A 22,108-nucleotide genomic window follows, 5' to 3' on the forward strand; every position below is an offset into this window, starting at 1 on the left:
CAAATAAAACTATGAGCTAGGAATTATTAATCTCACTTTAAAGATGAAGAAACAGACATACAGAAACATGTATTTGTTCAAGATTACCGGAGTAGTAGTAGAGTTGAGATTCAAATCCAGGTCATACTCTAATGTATACCATAGATAATAGGGAAAATTACACTACCCTCAAGAACAACTTATTGCTTCCTCCTATGGGCCTTTTCTCAAATTCCTGAAATGAGGAAAAACACTAAGAGAAACAAATTCTGTAATTCCACAGATTAATTCTTCTTATACAACATGGGCTCAAAAGAATACAGTCTGGGTAATAAGAGTGACATAAAAAATGAACAAATTAAAAATATAAAACAAAATAACAAGATCAAGGTAAACTGAGATTCTTTGGTAGCTTCAATAAATATTAAGAATAAGTGAGTAAAAGGGGAACACTCTAGACAATCAAAAGCATGGAATACAGATTATATATAATGAATATAAACTCTGAGAGCCATCCATTTCTCAAAAATCCTTTTACAAGGACATTCTATGGGAGGAATCTCATTAAAAAAAATTCTAGTGCTTTTCTCCAAATTTTGGTCATTAGGTAAACAATCAGACTGATTTTAAATTCATTTTTCAGTACATTGCCTCAATTTATATTACATCAAATGAACACTAACATGCTGTGCACACATACGCACATATACAGATTGTGTTAGACATTTGACTGGCCACGGCCCACAGGGTTTGGAAAGAACAAAGGAAGGGAGCACTTTCTAAAACTAGTTTGTCTCTTCTCTCACCAAAAAGGAATAATCTTAAAACTTATCTGATGCTAAAGCTGGACACCGTGGCATGCACCTGTAATACCAGCTATTCAGGAAGCTGAGGCAGGAGGATCACTTGAGTACAGGAATTCAACAGAAGCCTGGGCAACATAGTGAGACTTGTCTCTAAAAAACACTTATCTGAGAAGTACAGGTAGTACACATGGTTTGCTTTTTGAAAATCCATAACCTGGGACATTTGCCAGATGACCAAGAAAGGACACAAAACAAATTCCCTTTTCCTTCATATAATTAATTGCAGGGATTTTTCCTTCTGTTTACTATTTCTCTCCCCAGTCTAGCTATAGACACTACTGTTCTGGAACTCTATTCACCGCTAGTGATAATTCCCATTTCTTTTTTGTCTTTGCAGATGACATAATTTTTCTTTTTTGTTTAATTATACTTTAAGTTCTAGGGTACATGTACACAACGTGCAGGTTTGTTACATATGTATACTTGTGCTGTGTTGGTATGCTGCACCCATCAACTCATCAGCACCCATCAACTCGTCATTTACATCAGGTATAACTCCCAATGCTATCGCTCCCCCCCCCCCCATAATAGGACCCGGTGTGTGATGCTCCCCTTCCCGTGCCCAAGTGATCTCATTGTTCAGTTCCCACCTATGAGTGAGAACATGCGGTGTCTGGTTTTCTGTTCTTGCGATAGTTTGCTGAGAATGATGGTTTCCAGCTGCATCCATGTCCCTACAAAGGACACAAACTCATCCTTTTTTATGGCTGCATAGTATTCCATGGTGTATATGTGCCACATTTTCTTAATCCGTCTGTCACGGATGGTAAGTCTTTGCTATTGTGAATAGTGCCGCAATAAACCTACGTGGATAATTCCCATTTCTTTTTTGTCTTTGCAGATGACATAATTTTTCTTTTTTGTTTAATTATACTTTAAGTTCTAGGGTACATGTACACAACGTGCAGGTTTGTTACATATGTATACTTGTGCTGTGTTGGTATGCTGCACCATCAACTCATCAGCACCATCAACTCGTCATTTACATCAGGTATAACTCCCAATGCTATCGCTCCCCCCCCCCCCATAATAGGACCCGGTGTGTGATGCTCCCCTTCCCGTGCCCAAGTGATCTCATTGTTCAGTTCCCACCTATGAGTGAGAACATGCGGTGTCTGGTTTTCTGTTCTTGCGATAGTTTGCTGAGAATGATGGTTTCCAGCTGCATCCATGTCCCTACAAAGGACACAAACTCATCCTTTTTTATGGCTGCATAGTATTCCATGGTGTATATGTGCCACATTTTCTTAATCCGTCTGTCACGGATGGTAAGTCTTTGCTATTGTGAATAGTGCCGCAATAAACCTACGTGGATAATTCCCATTTCTTTTTTGTCTTTGCAGATGACATAATTTTTCTTTTTTGTTTAATTATACTTTAAGTTCTAGGGTACATGTACACAACGTGCAGGTTTGTTACATATGTATACTTGTGCTGTGTTGGTATGCTGCACCATCAACTCATCAGCACCATCAACTCGTCATTTACATCAGGTATAACTCCCAATGCTATCGCTCCCCCCCCCCCCATAATAGGACCCGGTGTGTGATGCTCCCCTTCCCGTGCCCAAGTGATCTCATTGTTCAGTTCCCACCTATGAGTGAGAACATGCGGTGTCTGGTTTTCTGTTCTTGCGATAGTTTGCTGAGAATGATGGTTTCCAGCTGCATCCATGTCCCTACAAAGGACACAAACTCATCCTTTTTTATGGCTGCATAGTATTCCATGGTGTATATGTGCCACATTTTCTTAATCCAGTCTGTCACGGATGGTAAGTCTTTGCTATTGTGAATAGTGCCGCAATAAACCTACGTGGATAATTCCCATTTCTTACCTCAGTCTAATGACTGGGTTGATGACCAAGTCTAGAGTGATCCTTCTTGGCCTTCCCTCTTCTTCAGACCCCAATTCTATCCCCAATTACCATTCAGCAGTGAAAAGAAAGACAGAAGGGAATAAAGAGTTATACCTCCTTTATCCCTACTTCTCAGGAGGTAGAGGGAATGATAAACCTTTCTCTATTGCAATGCTACATTAGGAATATTCCAGATTATGAATTAGACAGGGTTTGTGAGACAGAAACCTACTTACCACGTAATATCTATAGGAAAGTGTACTCCCACAGTTGCAGTCGTGAGCTCTCCAAATTCCTGTCTCTCTGCCAGCATCACGTGGATGGCCTCCCCAAATCGCGACCCAGCCGCCACTAGCATCGCAGCCTCCTATAAAGGAGCCGAGCCAAGCTGGGGTGCCGCGCAGGGTCCCATGGGCAAAACAGCAGGAACTCATGACTCATGATGTGTGGCGACAAAGGCATTTCTGCCTTCCCTGAATCAGACCACCTTTTCACATGGGTAGCCATCCATGGAGCAGCTGGCCCAGTATATGAAGACCTGAGGTATAAGCACTCGCTAGAGTTCCCCAGCGGCTACCCTTACAATGCTTCCACGGTGAAGTTCCTCACACCCTGCTACTACCCCAGTGTGGACACCCAGGGTAACATATGCATATGCCTGGACATCCTGAAAGACAAGTGGTCTGCCCTGTATGACATCAGGACCATTCTGCTCTCCATCCAGAACACTCTCCATCTCCAGCCTACGAGGAGAACCCAACATTGATAGCCCCTTAAACACACATGCTGCCAAACTCTGGAAAAATCCCACAGCTTTTAAGAAGTATCTGCAAGAAACCTACTCAAAGCAGGTCACCAGTCAGGAGCCCTGACCCAGGCTGCTCAGCCTGTCCTTGTGTTGTCTTTTTTTGTGATTTCTGTATAGACTCTGTATCATGAGCTGTGGTATTATTTTTGTTTTCGTCTTTTAAATTGAGCCTCAATTGAGCCCTTGAGATGTATATTAAATAAATACATTTTAGTCATTAAAAAAAGTATATCCCAAGCTACAATGCACCTAGAACCAGACTTTCAGGATATAACCTACACCTAAGTTGAAGACTGTTTATATTCTAGCCATTCTGTTTTTTTCTTACTTCTTCACATGTTTAATTTCTGCCATCTTTCAGGTCTGTATTTGGATATCCAGGTAGGTAGTACCAGCAATGCTGTATTATAATCATCTGTTGCTTTGTATAATATAACAAAATAGCCATTTTTAATTTATTTTCAGTTATTCAGGTGTGCATTTTGCTGCAATTCATACTGGTGGGCTTGCCACTATATGCATGGGTTTGTCAATGTGAAAAATTACGTTACAAAAAACCAAGATGGTCCATAAAATTTATTTAAAGGTGTTCTATGATACAAGTGGCTAAAAATATTTACTTGTTGGGTTCCCAAGCTACAATGAACTTGGCTCATGTGCCATAGTGACTTAGAAATCTTGAATAAAATTCCTCTTTTTACTTCTACCTCTATTCTGTGCACAGATAGGACAGTATACTATCAAGGTGAGAAACCTGGTTATATCTTCAATTTCCAAAACAGATTATCAATCTTACTAGTTGGTTATCTCATTTCCAAATATATGCATTTTTTCTCTCAACCAAGAGCATCAAATTTCTAGCATTCCAGGCCCAAATCAGAATGTATAACCTCAACTTGTTATCTCACTCCTATCAAAAGTCCAAATGAAAAAATGATACTATAGATTATTCAAAGAATATGCAATCTTTCCACTCCAGATACTAAAAATTCTATTCTTAGTTTAACAACAGGACGTATACAGAGGAACCATTGGACGTATACAGAGGAACAATTAGAGGGCAACAAACTTAAGACTTTGCTACCTCAGTAACTCATAGAACTGCTCTCATGGAATTATATTTAATATTATATCCCTGGCTTTCATGAAAGTTGCTGTATGAAACAGTCACATGAAATCTATAAGGGTAACTGATATTGAGTACTACATCATCACATCACTTAATTTATTCTAGATAATGCCCAATATGAGCAATGTCTTTTGTAATGTGAAGCTAAGAAATGGTTTGCTTAGAATAAAAAACAGAAAATCTTTCTGACAGAAGGTTTTTTTTTTTTTAATCTTAATCATCTCTCTCTATCTTGGCTGCGAGAAAATTCAAAGCAAAATTTGAGAATTAACATTATAACTATTGAGCTTTTACTGAATTATTTTTGAGCTTTTATTGGATTGTTTTCATTCTATGTGCTATTTGAGGGAGCTGCCTTAAATCTATTTTAGAATATGAACACAATATTTAATCTGTAAGTTTATCCTATGTATTGACTTCTGCTAAAAATATTTAAATTCAGACTAAAATGATCTATATAATAAAAAATTTAAAATGTACACAAAGTGATCTTTATAGATGGCAAGTATAAAAATATAAACAGAAGTGACCTTATTATCATGAAATAGTGAAAACTGCTTTATGATATTTCTGTGACATTTGTAAAGTGTTGTCTTGTTTTCTATGGCTCTCAGAAATCATTTCGTTTTCATTTATTCAACCAGTATGTTGAGCGCTTTTTTTTTTTTGAGACAGAGTCTCACTCTATCATTCAGGCTGGAGTGCAGTGGCACCATCTCAGCTGACTGCAACCTGTGCCTCCTGGGTTCAAGCAATTCTCATGCCTCAGCCTCCTGAGTGACTACAGGCATGTGTCACCATGTTCGGCTAAGTTTTGTATTTTTAGTAGAGATGCGGTTTTGCCATGTCGGCCAGGCCGGTCTCGAACTCCTGGCCTGAAGTGATCTGCCTGCCTTGGCCTCCCAAAGTGCTGGGATTACAGGCGTAAGCCACTGCGCCCAGCTGAATGTTGAACTCTTAAAATATATACTTAGAAAAAGAACAGCAAGTTAAATCCAAAATAGGCAGAAGAAAATGAGTAATAAAAATTAGAGCAGAACCGGTGAAATTAAAAACAGGAAATCAACAGAGAAAAATCACAGACTATAGAGGTTCCCTACTACTCTCTATTTTTGTTATTTTTATCTTTTATGAGATGAGGGTCTTGCTATATTGGTCAACTGGACTTGATCTCCTGGGCTCAAGTGATCCTCCCACCTCAGCCTGAGTGGCCGGGATTACAGGTGCATGCCATCACACCTTGCTTGGTTGTTATTTTTTCAGTTTAAATTATTCTTAATCCTATGGTTACTACAAAGGGATTACAAAAGAGCAAGCCATTCTCATTGAATTTTAGTAGATATATTTTATGGAACTACAGCATGGTAGAGAGAACACGGGACTTAAAAACCCAAGTTAAAATTCAGGCTTTAGTAGATAGTCTTAAGCCAAGTATTCAGTATTTTTGAGATTCAATTCCTCTGTAGAATGCAGGAATATACCTATTCTGTTAAATATCTAACATAACAGTGAAAAAAAAAAGTTTATTCTCCTTTTAAAAGAAAAAAAAACACCCCACATCTTATGTTCGTATTTTCAGCCAAGGATTAGTTCTGTTTCTCTGGGGAACTCTGGCTAATACAGGTTGTTTGCTTTCTCATTATTGAGTTTTGAGATGTCTTTATTCCTCTGAATTTAATCTTCATTAATCTATTAAACTGGGTCTTGCTAAATGACAGTGCTTCATCCTCAGAAAAGTAGGTATTAGGGAAGTGAGAGCCAAGAGCAAGAGAAAGTTGATTTCATACTTCTTTTTTTTTTTTTTTTTGAGATGTAGAAGTAGTTCCAGAAATTCACAGTAAGGAGTTGAAGGATATTCCACTCACTGGAGAGCTATCTCTTGTCATACTTGCAATAAAAAACAAAACACTTCAGATTCTCATAGTAATTAATCTTATTTTGAGATGAGAAGAGATAAAAGACAAGTGATAGCTCATCCACTGTGAACTTTCTGATACAGAATATATTTTTCCTCTGTCTTGAAGAAAAGACACCAAGGTAATGAGAACTTTCACTTGATATGTATACTGGACAAGAGATCATTTTAAACAAATCAGCACAAAATCCAGCCAGAGAAATGTTCTGACTTCTAGTATAGTAAAAGACCTCTAATGTGATCAGGAGCAATAGTGATCAGTGAATCAAAGTCAGTTAATGTTTAAAAAAAAAAAAAAAAGTCAGTTTATGTGAAGAATAAAACAGGATCTATGCTGTATGTTTTAAGATCTAAAATATACAGTCTGTCAATCACTGATCTATGTCCAAGACTTCCTCTTTGAGTATAGAGATTCACTGACTGACATTTTTTTTTCTTTCTTGCATAAAGCACACCTGTTGGAAATCACCTATGATTTCCAGGTTCGCTTCTTTTGGAGTGGAATAAAAAACTTCAGAGACATTGCAAAGCAATTTCAGTACAATATAGTATTTTCTGAGGTTTTCCAATCTTTTATGGTGAAGGTTTTTTACCTACACCTAATTCAAACAATATTTAAACCATCATGTCCACTGAGTCTAAGATATGCAACTTAGTTTTATAGAAACACTCTTCTTTTCATACTCATACAATTGACACAAATGCATTAAGACACAAATAACTCATTAGTAAGCAAAAACAACAACAACAACAACAACAACAAAAATCCAATCGTGAGAGCAGAAAAAAGGCACAGGATAATAAGGAAATTGTTATGAGTTGTCAATATGTTAATAATGTGGCTACTGGCCACTATGGTTTACAGAGGGCAACAGTTAATTTGGTGTGTTGACTAAGTGGAGATCAGTTAAGAGAGTTTCTACTTTATTTTGAAAGCTTATCTTCCCCATAAAAATATAAGGCAGTTGAACCAAAAAATAAAAATAAAAAATCAGTCCTCAGAAGGAACACTAGTGAAAAGCTAGCACTGCCAACAAGGGTTAAGCCTTCTTTAGAGTACAGACATCATCACCTAATCAGATGATGTCTTTAGATCTAATTCAGTCCCTATAAGACTGTCTATAAGAACCAGTAAAACAAAAATGAGGATCCAGTAACAATTAAGCCTTGCCTCACAAAGTTTACTGATAGCTTATTCTTTACCAGCTATATCCAGTTGGTTGGAACATTGAGATGTGGGCTCTTCCTGTAAGGTGGGAACACTGGGGGGAAGAACACATGATACCATTTCCTCTCTCATCTCATCAACTATGCCTTACAAGTAGGTTACTTTTCTTTAGGTATCTGGAGCTAAAGAGTACTTTATTCAGATTAGCTACATAGGTGAGCTAAGAATAATTAAAATAGGCTGTCTAAAAATTATGTAAGTAATCCCAGAAGCCATTCTTTAACGACCAGCAAGTGGGAAAGTTGCACTTCTATTAGGGATGAAAAAAACAACTAAAGAAAGGGTTTAAAAATACAGATTACTCAAAACAAATGAGTATTCAACAATTTACTCTTTATTAGACCCAAATTACCCAAATCACTAAAATCCTCAGAATATCAATAAAGTGAAAATGTTTCTTAAAGTTATGACAAACTGGTGTGCTCTAATTTTCCACCCAAACATCAATTGCAGGGTAACTGCCAGGACTTCTAAAAAGATTAATTTCTTCTTTAGAAAACGATTGAAGGAAATGTAAGCAGCAGCTATACTCTAAACAAAAGAAGAAATATGTAAAACGAATACAGTCAAATACGAAGACAAATGCTGAGACCTCTTCATGACACAATCTTCTAGCTAATAAAAAATATTTACAGCCAGGCGCGGTGGCTCACATCCATAATCCTAGTACTTTAGGGGGCCGAGGTGGGCGGATCACAGGGTCAAGAGATGGAGACCATCCTGCCCAACATGGTGAAACCCTGTCTCAACTAAAAATACAAAAATTAGCTGGGCGTGGTGGCGCATGTCTGTAGTCCCAGCTACTCAGGAGGCTGAGGCAGAAGAATCGCTTGATCTCGGGAGGTGGAGGTTGCAGTGAGCTGAGAGCGCGCCACTGCACTCCAGCATGGTGACAGAGTTACCATGTCACCATGGGGGTTAGCCAGGATGGTCTCGATCTCCTGACCTTGTGATCTGCCCACCTCGGCCTCCCAAAGTGCTGGGATCACAGGCATGAGCCACCGTGCCTGGCAAACTTCTGATTTCTAATTGGACTTCTTAGAATGACCCAACTAGGAGTAGTGTGTTCTACAGATGACATTATTTTCCCTCTGTAAAGCGAATGCCCTCAATAGCACACTTTGTTTAAATCAAATCTTGTGAAGAAAAGGATCTTTAGCAAGATAATGATTCAATAATATCTATTTTTCTGGCTGGGTGTGGTGGAATGCACCAATAGTCTTAGTTACTAGGGAGGCAAGGCAGGAGGATCCTTGAGCCCAGAAGGTTAAGGCTGCAGTGAGCTATGATCGTGCCACTGTATTCCAGCCTGGGTGACAGGGAGAGATCCTGTCGAAAATAAATAAATAAATAAATAAAATCTATCTTTTATATAAAACCACTCAATATCTTGAATGACAAATTAGTTTCTTGGCGTAAGATGCTCTGCCAGAGAACTAGCAACCCTAAAGGAAACACTTTCTTTTATAAGACCAAGAAGTCTTCAAGTAGAATTGTTTAGGTCAGGCACGGTAGCATATTAAACTATCTCAGACAGATGGCCTCTGGTAGCAAAAACTGATCTGAAAAACTCACCTAAAATCATTAGTGTAAAATTATAAATAAGCACCATAAAAAATTTCACAAGTAAATTATGTCTTATAAATCATTTTTCACCTAGACATCTATAATAGTTTTCTTATAGTTCCACTTTTATTTCCAGAACTCATCGTCCCTTATCCTCCACAGTCTTCATTTTAAAACATAAATCAGATCATGTCATTAACCTCTAATGAGTTATCATACTTACGTTTCTACTTTTTTTTGATCCCATATCCTACCCACCACTCTTTCCCTCCTCAATAAAGCACATTTGTCTTCTTCTACGTTCTCAAACACACCGAATTTGTTTGTTGTAGGGCCTTTGCACTTCTTATTCCCTCTGCCTGGCATGGTTGGCCCTGAGATCTTCACTAATTGGCTCCTTCCTGTGATTCCTGTCTCAACTCAAACATCACCTCATCAAAGGTGATTTCGCTCACCACTTACTCCAGAGTAGGCCTCTCAGCCATTCTCACATCCCATTGCCTCACATCACCCTACCCAGGTTTTGTTGTTCTCATATCACTGAAATGCCTGAAGTTATCTTGTTTTCTAATTTGCTTACTCCATTTACTGTCACTACAATATAAGCTCCAAGAGAAAAGAGAACTTGTCTGTCTTGTTTACTACAGTATCTTCAGGGCCTAGTACAATATACATAGAGCCACTCAATAAACATGATTGGATAAGTAAATTAACTAAAATTTTCTCAAACTGTAAGCTCTAGTCTCCGATCTGAAGGAAATTCTCAATATAGCTCTCTGTTGTATTTCACCTGATGATATATCTATATATCTATATTTGTATCTGTATCACCTCCACAAGAGACAATGACCTCAGGCAAACAGATCTGAACACCCTTTTGCCATTTCACAGAGACGCTACATAGAGAAGTGAAAACATCAGCAGAATCACCTACAGACTGCAGTTTTGCTACTATTCCTGTATGAACCGGAAAAATATCAAGTACCACGATGTGAAACAAAGAAAAAAATTAGGTTGTTCGCGTAATAGAAATTATGCAGGTTTAAACTGCATGCTGCAGGATGCCCATTATCTATGTTAATGCCTTTCTAATGCTTTTATGGCTTTTAAAATTATTTAAATAATGCCTTTAAGTCCCTTCTCAATAAATTCCAGGTGTTATCAACATGTCTGACAGCCAGCAATTATATTCAGCTTTTTAAGCAGTTTCAAATGCATCATATAAAATGGAACGTAGGGGTCAATATTAGCCAAGTTTTAGCATATGGTCAATTTGCCATGGAAATTCAGCTCCAAGTGTGGAGAACAAGTAACAGCAGAATACTGGAGGACTGATTAAGTAAGCTGAAAATGGGGTAGTCATGAACACAGTAGTGAGAAAAAGAACTAAAACAATATATAGAACTCCCAACATATTTGTTTCAAAATCACAGTTCAATGATACACAGTAAGAAGCTATGATGCTAACAGATTTATCTAAATTTAAAAGGTTCAGAACAAAGTCACATAAATAAAAGTGATGTGATTAACGGATATTTTAGATAGAACTCTGGTAAGAGATTTCCAAATTTGTATTACTGATGCCGAGACACAAGTCTACTATTAATACAGCAGTATGTATAGCAGTGATATTGAGGCAGTGCAACATAATGAAAATATCATAGATTCCCACTTCTATTTACTAAACATGTGACCTTGGAAATCACTTATCTTTCTGGATTCCTAGGTTTATTTACAAAAAAAAAAAAAACTATAATACTGCTGTCTTCCATAATTATACTTCATGTTACAGTGGGGGCTCAATAAGATAATGATATAAAAGCATCTTACAAAGCATAAAATCCTATGTAAACCCAAGTCATACTGTGGGGAGAAAAAGTTAAATTTACCTTTATATGTTCTAAAACAGCAGTGGCAACATTTGTATGGAGATCAATAAGTCTTTTTTTCTCAAGGAGTTCTGGCAAAGAACTGCAAGTATCAAAAAATTAAATATTAACCAATAAATTTTCTAAAATGATGCAGACTTTATCCCATGTCTGGTGTTTACTCTGTGGAAACTCAGAACATTGAAACAGTGACAAGATGACAAGTTAAACTATCAACTAATTTAATCTCTAGGCTTGAATACCTACAGTATCTATTAATACAGGTGAAATGCTTATTTTAAAAAATCTGGCTCCCAAATATTATTTCTACCATTTTACTTTCTGATTCCAAATTTTGGAGGTTTAAACAAAATCAAATTAATGGAAATATGTTTTATCTGTATTTCTGAAACACATTTCCTCCCTCCTTCTTTTTTTTGAGACAGAGTCTCTATCTGTCGCATGGGCTGGAGTGCAATGGCACGATCTCGACTCACTGCAACCTCCGCCTCCTGGGTTCAAGTGATTCTCCTGCCTTAGCCTCCTGAGTAGCTGGGACTACAGGCATGCACCACCATTCCCGGCTAATTTTCAAATTTTTTTTTAGTAGAGATGGAGTTTCACCATGTTGGCCAGGATGGTCTTAATCTCTTGACCTTGTGATCTGCCTGCTTTGGCCTCCCAAAGTACTGGGATTACAGGCATGAGCCACCGCGCCCAGCCTCCTCCCTCCTAAATGGCATTCAAAGTACAGAAAAACACCGCTTAACTTTTAGTGAAGAAAAGAGTATCAATAATAAAATTAATAATCACTTGCCCTACTTTATGATTAATAGTATTTTCCTTATAAAATTACCCCATTACACAGTTCTAACTGGTGAAATGAATGAATGATCTCCTATATCTAAGTGGGAACTAAAATCAGCTTAAACATTTAGTTAAATATAACTTAGTTCTTTAAATTCAAAGTTATATTTACTATTGCCTACAGTTTCCTACTAGGTAAAAATATTAACAATATTTTAGTTAAATAAAAATAAATAAATAAATCCTATCAACAGAAAGACTTCAAAGAGGATATATTGCTCACTTACCTAACAGCTGATGTTAGCTTAGCGGTATTGTCAGAAAGCATACTTATGGCTCCTTCATCTTCACCTTCTAGTCCCTTGTAAAGAAAAAAGGTCCCAATAGCTACTCAAAAATCCCAGTCCCAACCATAAAAATCAACACATTCCTAAGATTATTGATATACAGTAAGATTTTAAAGTCACCTAGAATAGCAATTCTCCTCTTCTGAGGTGCAAGCATATATATTTATGACAATTACATAAAAGTTCTAGTAATGGCCAGTCTAATGGTTAGATGACTAAGTGATCAGCTGGTATTTTTTGGATAAGGAGACAGGCCCAGAGACGTGCCACAGGTCACATAGCAATAAATAATAGAGCTGAAATCTGAAGTTGCATCGAAGTATGGTAGAATTAGCAGCATTGGAACATATATCTCTAAAATGAAGCTACATTATATATTTTTTCAAATCATATTTATATTAATATTTAATTTTCTTCTCAATATTTAGATTTCTTTTTGATCACTTATGCAAGTTGAAAATATTTTTGTTATAAAAGCATTAAATGGCCTTGAATTTTTATAAGGAAAAAAACCCAAATCTCTTTATCTAACAGATAACCCTCCTCTTTCCTATAATTCTTAGAAAGCAAACAGAATCTTACCATGATGCTTTTAAGTCGTTTGACCTCATCTTCCTGTGCTCTGTAAGATTCTAGTTCTTGCTGAACTGATTCTGCAACTTCTGGGAATGGACTAAAACAGTATTGCACAAGAACTATGAGTATGACATTAAAAGACAGATTTTTGTGTGAATTCTAAAATACACACAATGAAGATTTACTATTTTAAACATACTTATTTGGATTTGAATATGTTATATATAACAAAGGCAGAAAACATTCAGCATAAATACAACTACATATCTTTCTGATATCTATATAATAAATACTTTCTTTAAAATGCATATAATACTTTACATCTAAAATTTAATTTCATTTCTATTTTTCATTAACAATATCATACATTCTCTTCACCTATGTTTTTAGAAGAAAAGGTAAAATATTTACATGACTGAAAATCAATGGAAGACAAGTCATGGTATATCAAATATCCATTAAATGTTCCTACCCAAATTAATACATAATGTCAAAGGGTCCATACAACTACAAAGACACCATTTAAAAATATCACCTGCAAGTAACTGTGAAAAAATTCTTGTAACTCAGAACTCATAATATCCCAGAACACTACTGGTGAAAATAGCATTTGGGCCACAGTTTTGGTGGCCTAATACCTGATGTTTTCTTCTAGGACACTGTGGTTTAGCAGTAACTTACACAGACTTTAGGCAGAAGTGATCTGCAATCATGAGCAGCTCATGTAGAAAACACTGTACTAATCTTGACAAACTGTAGGTGAATACATGTTGATCATGAAATGTTTCTTAAAATGAATATTTTTCATCTACAGCCTAGGGGGAGGCCAGAAGCTTTTTCTCCTTTAAGAAAGAAGAGGTCATGTCTCATTAACAATGGAACAAGAACCTTTCCCCTCTTCCTCAGCTCTGACATCTGAAAATACCTCACTAATAATGAGCACATTTTATCCAACGGAGATTAGCAGAAACAGGAGTTCAGAAAGGATTCTGAGGAACATAGTTCAATTTCACCTCACAACCACAGGTATTTACTCCAGTTTCAGCTGAGTCTACGTTGGCAAAATAGCACTGAGGCCTCAGCATTGCACTGGGGAGTCAGAAACCTTTGTTCCATCCAATTATAATGGACACTTCCTTTATAGGCAAGCTCTCACCCTCCCAGGGCCCTAGCTTTATCTGTCAAATGTGCGAGTTTAACTGGATAATACTCAAAATCTCTGATATCTTTAGGTCTCAGAGTTAATAGAGAATAATTGTTCACATTTATTGAGCGATTTTACTGTACATCAAACACCATGCTAAGAATTTATCTTTTCTTTTCTTTTTTTTTTTAAGATGGAGTTTCACTCTTGTAGCCCAGGCTGGAGTGCAATCTTGGCTCACTGCAACCTCATTTAGTCCTGATGAATCTGTTGAGGTAACTATCATAACTTAACCATTCATGGTTAAGACTGGGTGCTTTATGGTCTGCAAGACCTGGGTTTCATCCCTGGCTTTACCAACGAAAGCTGGATGACTTGGGCAAATTACTCCTTTAAATTCATTATCTCAATCTTCTTAAAAACCTTCTGAAATAGGGCAATAGGTAGAATTATCATCTCCCTATTTTACTGATGAGGAAAGTGAAGCTCAGAGAGGTTTAAGTCACTTGTTTATGCTATCTCCAAGTGTCTTTGTGTCCATGTTACTACTGTAGTAAGATGCAGAGCAAAAGAACTACTCCTACTTAATGAATATGAGGTTAAAATTCTTACTATTCAACTGACCTCACAGATTGTTCTTAAAACATATGTTCCAAAAGAAAATTCAAAATTTCCATATTTGAATAAAGAGATTTTTTTCTTAAGCTTTTCTATATTAGGGAATGCCAACTTCAAAATATTCTGTATTCTCTATAAATAATGCCTCTCTAATAAAAGTAATTTCTTGTACTTCACCATTCTGGAGGGAAATGTAGATTATGGAATCCCAAAGGGAAGAGTTTTATTTAAAATAAAATTAATTAAAATTAATTAAAATAGTACCTAAAACTGCCATAGTGAGAAAGAGAAAGATAGTGACTTTTCTCCGCAGAGAAAGTCAAATCTTTGTTATGGCGATTTGATTTTCCAGCTTTAAAAAAAGTTGTAAGTAAAAAAAAGATAAAACACATTGAAAACCCAGCATGTTGAACTAAGTCTATATTCTACTTCTCTTTAAACAATAAATATAAGGCCAAAAAGAACAGCTGTATCAAGGACACACACACATTTTGAAATATTTTTTAAAAATCGTATTTTCGTAATTGTTGATGAACAGTATTCTTTTTCTCTGAGGAATAATATTTTTGTTTGTTTACAATGATTGCTCTAGCCATAATGATCACTAGATAACTTTCACAGCAGTAACTGAGCCTATGAAGTACCCTAAACTGTAAGGAGGCATAGCATCACATGGGATATGTGTATCTGCCCACAGTAAATCACACAGCAAATTCATGCAGCTTTATCACTCATTATTTCTAATGTACTTTGAATACATTTCTAGGCTTCAGGCTTTGATACTCTCTCCACAAGTATCTAAAACAAGTTTTACAAGAGGGCAACATGGAACAAAAAGGAAAAAATCATCCCCAAAATCACAAAAACCAATTTCAGTGAAAGGCAGAAATGGTCTTATAGAGTCAGTGGAGACAGCAACAGAAGTGAAAAAGACTATCTGTAATATCTTCAAAATCATATGGGATGATCTCATTGAAAGGAGAAGCAGTCCCTATAAAACAATAATTAACAAAAAACAACCTAGGAATCAGTGAGAAATGGAGAAATAAAGACAACTGTCTACGGACTATCTAATTATAGCTCCCACTCATTGGGTGAATGAACTTACAGAACCCTTTTGAATTTTTTCTCAAATTCATTAAGGTGGATGACACCTTAATTTCTCTTTTAAAAAAATGGATCTTTTACTTATTGATATTTTGCTTACCTTCCTTTATGTTTTTGCCAAAATTTATCAACCGGAGTTAAATCATAAGACTTCTTGTTTTTTCTCTTCGGTCTAGCACCAGCTGGAGAGTTTTCCACTCCTGAAGATTCTTCCAAATTAACCCTGTTTAAATGGAAATCCTAGGAAAAAGTAATCTTATGTTAAATAACTTTTCTAAGTCTCATCAAAATAGAATCTTGTTGCCCTTTCTAATGTTTCCAAAGACAAAACATAGATCTGAAATTTAAAAGACCTCCTCCCAATCTTTTGTTACATACAAATGTAATTGTGTGTATTTTAATGAAAGTATTAAATGTATATGATTAAAATTTCAAACAAGAAACAGAAAAACATGTTAATATGCTTGTGTACCCTCCTAGAAAAATATTGATGCATATAATAGCACATGTATATCCTCTTAATTTTATTTAAAATGGGATTACAGTGTACACATATCTTTTTTCATCTAATAATGCATTTTACAGCTCTTTCTGTATCTGTATACGTACGTCTACTTCACTTTTATCATAACTACACAGTAGTCCAATGTTTGGCTAAATCAACTTATGTAACCAAGCCTCCTGATGCTTGTTCATTTCCAGTAATAAACATTATCGTAAATATTTTTAAACTCTTAGAGAGTCAACATTCTGATGCGTCACTTGACTGAATTGCACTTTTAAAAATTACAATAGACGCTATAATAATAAGCGATGCACCTCTTTCACATAAACTTTAAGTCAGGCCAGTAGTTGCTAAACTTTCTTGCCTATGACTAATTTTATTCATGTGAGGCTTTTGTACCCTTTCTGTAAAAAACAAAAAAAACCCCCAAACCCAACCAAACAAAACCCACAAAAAACCATTAGTTTTTTGTATATAAAAGTAAAATAAAAGTAAGTATCTTTTTTATCTTTCTCCCGACTTCTTGCATTACATCTATGGGTTCCCTCACAAATAGCAGCATTTTATGGTTCAATGCCAACTAAAGAATAGTGAGAAATAAAACATGGCTATCAACAAGTAAATGATTAAGAAGGAAGATACAGTATGGAGAAATTATCCAGCATGACTGAAATATAATTATCTTAGTTCTAAGGTATCTGTATATATTTTAAATTAATGACTATTCTAGGTCTTAGCAAATTAAATATACTGAATGCAATTCAATCTCCTTTAGATAAAACAAGGTTATCAATACTGACTCTAGATTCTTAACATAAACCTTGTAACTTTCTCAAATAAATGTTTTATAAGTTTATTTCCTTGCCATTTTTCTTTTTGACATAAAAAACAGGATTTGAAAAATTACAGATGTCTAATTGTCATAGTGGAGTAACACGTCTATTTTCTTTCTTTCTTTTTTTTTTTTTTGAGATGGAGTCTCACTCTGTCGCCAGACTGGAGAGCAGTGGTGTCATCTCGGCTCACTGCAACCTCTGCCTCCTGGTTCAAGTGAGTCTCCCGCCTTAGCCTCTCGAGTAGTTGGGACTACAGGCACATGCCACCATGCCCAGCTACTTTTTGTATTTTTAGTAGAGACAGGGTTTCACCACGTTGGCCAGGATGGTCTCGATCTCTTGACCTTGGGATCTGCCCGCCTCGGCCTCCCAAAGTGCTGGGATTACAGGCGTGAGCCACCGTGTCTGGCCTAACATGTCTATTTTCTATCTAGTACGTTAAGAAGCAATGAGGCAGCCTTCTTTTACTTGTATGTGGAGTCCATCAAGAGAAAAATCACAAAAAGCATAGCTATCTTTTTTTCTTAATTATACTTTAAGTTCTAGGGTACATGTGCACAGTGTGCAGGTTTGTTACATATGTATACATGGGCCGTTGGTTTGCTGCACCCATTAACTCATCATTTACATTAGGTATTTCTCCTAAAGCTATCCCCTGCCGAGCCTCCCATCCCCCAACAGGCCCCAGTGTGTGATGTTCACCCCCGTGTCCAAGTGTTCTCATTGTTCAATTCCCAGCTATGATTGAGAACATGCAGTGTTTGGTTTTCTGTCCTTGTGATAGTTTGCTCAGAATGATGGTTTCCAGCTTCATTCATCTCACTACAAAGGACATGAACTCATCCTTTTTTATGGCTGCATAGTATTCCATGCTGTATATGTGTCACATTTTTTTAATCCAGTCTATCATTGATGGACATCTGGGTTGGTTCCAAGTCTTTGCTATTGTGAATAGTGTTGCAATAAACATACATGTGCATGTGTCTTTATCATAGCATGATTTATAATCCTTTGGGTACATACCCAGTAATGGGATCACTGGGTCAAATGGTATTTCTAGTTCTAGATCCTTGAGGGATCGCCACACTGTCTTCCACAATGGTTGAACTAGTTTCCACTCCCACCAACAGTGTAAAAGCCTTCCTATTTCTCCACATCCTCTCCAGCATTTGTTGTTTCCTGACTTTTTAATGATCACCATTCTAACTGGTGTGAGATGGTATCTCATTGTGGTTTTGATTTGCATTTCTCTGCTAACCAGTGAGCGCATTTCCTCAATAGACGCAGAAAAGACCTTCGACAAAATTCAACAGCCCTTCATGCTAAAACCTCTCAATAGTTTACTGAACTACTGAAGAATGTATATTCTGTTGCTTTGGGGTGCAGAGTTCTGTAGATGTCTATTAGGTCTGCTTGGTGCAGAGCTGAGTTCAATTCCTGGATATCCTTGTTAACTTTCTGTCTCGTTGATCTGTCTAATGTTGACAGCGGGGTGTTAAAGTCTCCCATTATTATTGTATGGGAGTCTAAGTCTCTTTGTAAGTCTCTAAGGAGTTGCCTTATGAATCTGGGTGCTCCTGTATTGGGTCATATATATTCAGGATAGTTAGCTCTTCTTGATGAATTGATCCCTTTACCATTATGTAACGGCCTTGTCTCTTTTGATCTTTGTTGGTTTAAAGTCTGTTTTATCAGAAACTAGGATTGCAACCCCTGCTTTTTTTTTTTTTTTTTTCTGCTTTCCATTTGCTTGGTAGATCTTCCTCCATCCCTTTATTTTGAGCCTATGTGTGTCTCTGCACATGAGATGGGTCTCCTGAATACAGCACACTGATGGGTCTTGACTCTTTATCCAGTTTGCCAGTCTGTGTATTTTAATTGGGGCGTTTAGCCCATTTATATTTAAGGTTAATATTGTTATGTGTGAATTTGATCCTGTCATTATGATGTTAGCTGGCTATTCTGCCTGTTAGTTGATGCAGTTTCTTCCTAGCATCAATGGTCTTTACAATTTGGCATGCTTTAGCAGTGGCTGTTACCAGTGGTTCCTTTCCATGTTTAGTGCTTCCTTCAGGAGCTCTTATAAGGCAGGCCTGGTAAAGACAAAATCTCTCAGCATTTGCTTGTCTGTAAAGGATTTTATTTCTCCTTCACTTACAAAGCTTAGTTTGGCTGGATATGAAATTCTGAGTTGAAAATTCTTTTCTTTAAGAATGTTGAGTATTGGCCCCCACTTTCTTCTGGCTTGTAGTTTCTGCCGAGAGATCCGCTGTTAGTCTGATGGGCTTCCCTTTCTGGGTAACCTGACCTTTCTCTCTGGCTGCCCTTAACATTTTTTCCTTCATTTCAAACTTGGTGAATCTGACAATTATGTGTCTTGGGGTTGCTCTTCTCGAGGAGTATCTTTATGGTGGTCTCTGTATTTCCTGAATTTGAATGTTGGCCTGCCTTGCTAGGTTAGGGAAGTTCTCCTGGATAATATCCTGAAGAGTGTTTTCCAACTTGGTTCCATTCTCCCCATCACTTTCAGGTACACCAATCAAACACAGATTTGGTCTTTTCACATAGTCCCACATTTCTTGGAGGCTTTCTTTTTACTTTTTTTTCTAAACTTCTCTTCTCGCTTCATTTCATTCCTTTGATCTTCAATCACTGATACCCTTTCTTCCACTTGATCGAATGGCTACTGAAGCTTGTGCATGCGTCACGTAGTTCTCATGCCATGGTTTTCAGCTCCATCAGGTCATTTAAGGTCTTCTCTACACTGTTTATTCTAGTTAGCCATTCGTCTCATCTTTTTTCGAGGCTTTTAGCTTCCTTGCAGTGGGTTCAAACATCCTCCTTTAGCTCGGAGAAGCTTCTTATTACCGACTTTCTGAAGCCTACTTCTGTCAACTCGTCCAAGTCATTGTCTGTCCAGCTTTGTTCCATTGCTGGCGAGGAGCTGTAATCCTTTGGAGGAGAAAGAGTGCTCTGGTTTTTAGAATTTTCAGCTTTTCTGCTCTGTTTTCTCCCCACCTTTGTGGTTTTATCTACCTTCAGTCTTTGATGATGGTGACCTACAGATGGAGTTTTGGTGTGGATGTCCTTTTTGTTGATGTTGATGCTATTCCTTTCTGTTCGTTAGTTTTCCTTCTAACAGGTCCCTCAGGTCTAACAGGGCTGTTGGAGTTTGCTGGAGGTCCACTCCAGACCCTGTTTGCCTGGGTATCACCAGCAGAGGCAGAAGAACAGCAAATATTGCAGAACAACAAATATTGCTGCCTGATCATTCCTCTGGAAGCTTTGTCTCAGAGGGGCACCTGGGTGTATGACGTGTCAGTCAGCCCCTACTGGGAGGTGTCTCCAAGTTAGGCTACACAGGGGTCAGGGACCCACTTGAGGAGGCAGTCTGTCCGTTCTCAGAGCTCAAACACTGTGCTAGGAGAACCACTGCTCTCTTCAGAGCTGTCAGGGATGTTTAAGTCTGCAGAAGTTTCTGCTGCCTTTTGTTTAGAAGCATAGCTATCTTTCATTTGCAAGGTACTATTCTTAGCACCTTATATTAAGTCATTTGATCCTTACAATAACATGTAGAAGCAATAATAAAATTCCCATTCAAGAAGAACTGAGGTATAAAAAAATTGTCCAAAGTTATACATAAATATGTGGCAGAACCAAGATTAAAACTAAGCAGTCCGACTTCAGAGGCAGTGCTTTTAAGCTTATGTTTTAATTGTATCACAGCGAGAAGAAAGTGAGTGGAATTAGATTCTATCACTCGAAATTCCCTGTAGTGCAGCACATGGGTAGCCTCAGGTGATAAATAGGCAATTTAAAGACTAGAGAGTTACAATAAATGGTTGGAATGACGAAAGTATAGTATGTTATATTTCACTCTATTATTGTTTTTCCTATAGACCCTCATATTACGATAGGGCAAGAAAGTGACTTTACTTCATCCTCTCAGTTTCTCATCCTCGTATCTAAACTTCACTTTGCACAAAAATCATCCATATAGGAAGAAAGTAAAAATAGCACAACTCTGGAAAACTATTTTAAACAATAACAGCTACATCGGGGAAGAAGCCTAGATTTAAAAAACTCTAACAAAATAAAAGATATTGAAGAGAAACATCTTTAAACACTTAAGTTTTATTAACTAGAATTTCTAGTGAAGTACTATTTCCATGGTGATGACACAGCTCATTCAAAATAAAAGTTAACTTGCTAGCGAAATTCCTGCTTTAAAAGTAGGAAAGCATGTTATTACTGAAGTATTGATGGAATACTTAAAACACAAAATAATAAAGGAATAAAAGATGTTAAGAATTCTGAGAAATAATTGAATAGCAAGGATATTTCCATTGTTTGCGTAATAGCAAGGCAAATAAAGGTAATTTCAATCTTTGAAGTTAGGAAATTAAAACATTCTGTGCTGTACTCAATCATGTTAAAGCAACTGAACATTTATACACAAATAAAAGACAACAGAATTAGTTTTAACATGGTAGAGTCTAATCTGTTTCCACTGACAGTCACATTTTGCTAACTTAGAAGATAGGACAAAGGTGCCCCAAATCACTACATATAAATAAATCCCATCAGGAAATGCTAAAAACATTGAGAAGCCTTCGGCAGTCTTGTTTTCCTTTCCCAAGTTAAGAGCACATCAGTAGAGCCAGAGAGAGTTAATGTTAACAAAATAATCTCTGGATAATATAGGCAATACCTATTTATGCCGACTTGTAGTTCACAGGCAAAGCAAAATAAAAATATTTTTTATTTTGGCAATAATTTAACCAACAAATAAACCAACAAGAGAAATAAAATACAAGGGAGAATCTATTTAAAAATGGGAACACATATAAATACTTCCTGATAACGATGGAATTGAACAGAACTAAGGGATGTGAGGAAGAGAAAAGGAAACTACCCATTGGCTCCACCAACATCTTCCACGGCTTTGGCTTCT

The 22,108-nt window shown here is 36.8% G+C and overlaps 1 protein-coding gene and 1 pseudogene across 4 annotated transcripts in view; one reads left to right on the forward strand and one right to left on the reverse strand.

The window, feature by feature from the left end:
• The window catches only part of SCFD1 (sec1 family domain containing 1), a 109,570-nt gene that overhangs the window by 48,179 nt on the left and 39,283 nt on the right, over positions 1-22,108 (reverse strand). For all 4 annotated transcript variants that reach the window (XM_033188353.1, XM_033188356.1, XM_033188355.1 and 1 more), the window contains 4 exons: positions 15,914-16,053; positions 12,951-13,041; positions 12,309-12,382; positions 11,236-11,317 (listed from right to left, as the gene is read on the reverse strand). In XM_033188353.1, the coding sequence (XP_033044244.1) occupies positions 11,236-11,317; positions 12,309-12,382; positions 12,951-13,041; positions 15,914-16,053 (387 nt within the window). The remainder of the gene's footprint in view (positions 1-11,235; positions 11,318-12,308; positions 12,383-12,950; positions 13,042-15,913; positions 16,054-22,108) is intronic.
• LOC117069859 lies at positions 3,021-3,572 on the forward strand (annotated as a pseudogene).

Source organism: Trachypithecus francoisi, unplaced genomic scaffold, assembly GCF_009764315.1.
Source record: "Trachypithecus francoisi isolate TF-2019V2 unplaced genomic scaffold, Tfra_2.0 Lachesis_group3, whole genome shotgun sequence".
NCBI classification, from domain to species: domain Eukaryota; kingdom Metazoa; phylum Chordata; class Mammalia; order Primates; family Cercopithecidae; genus Trachypithecus; species Trachypithecus francoisi.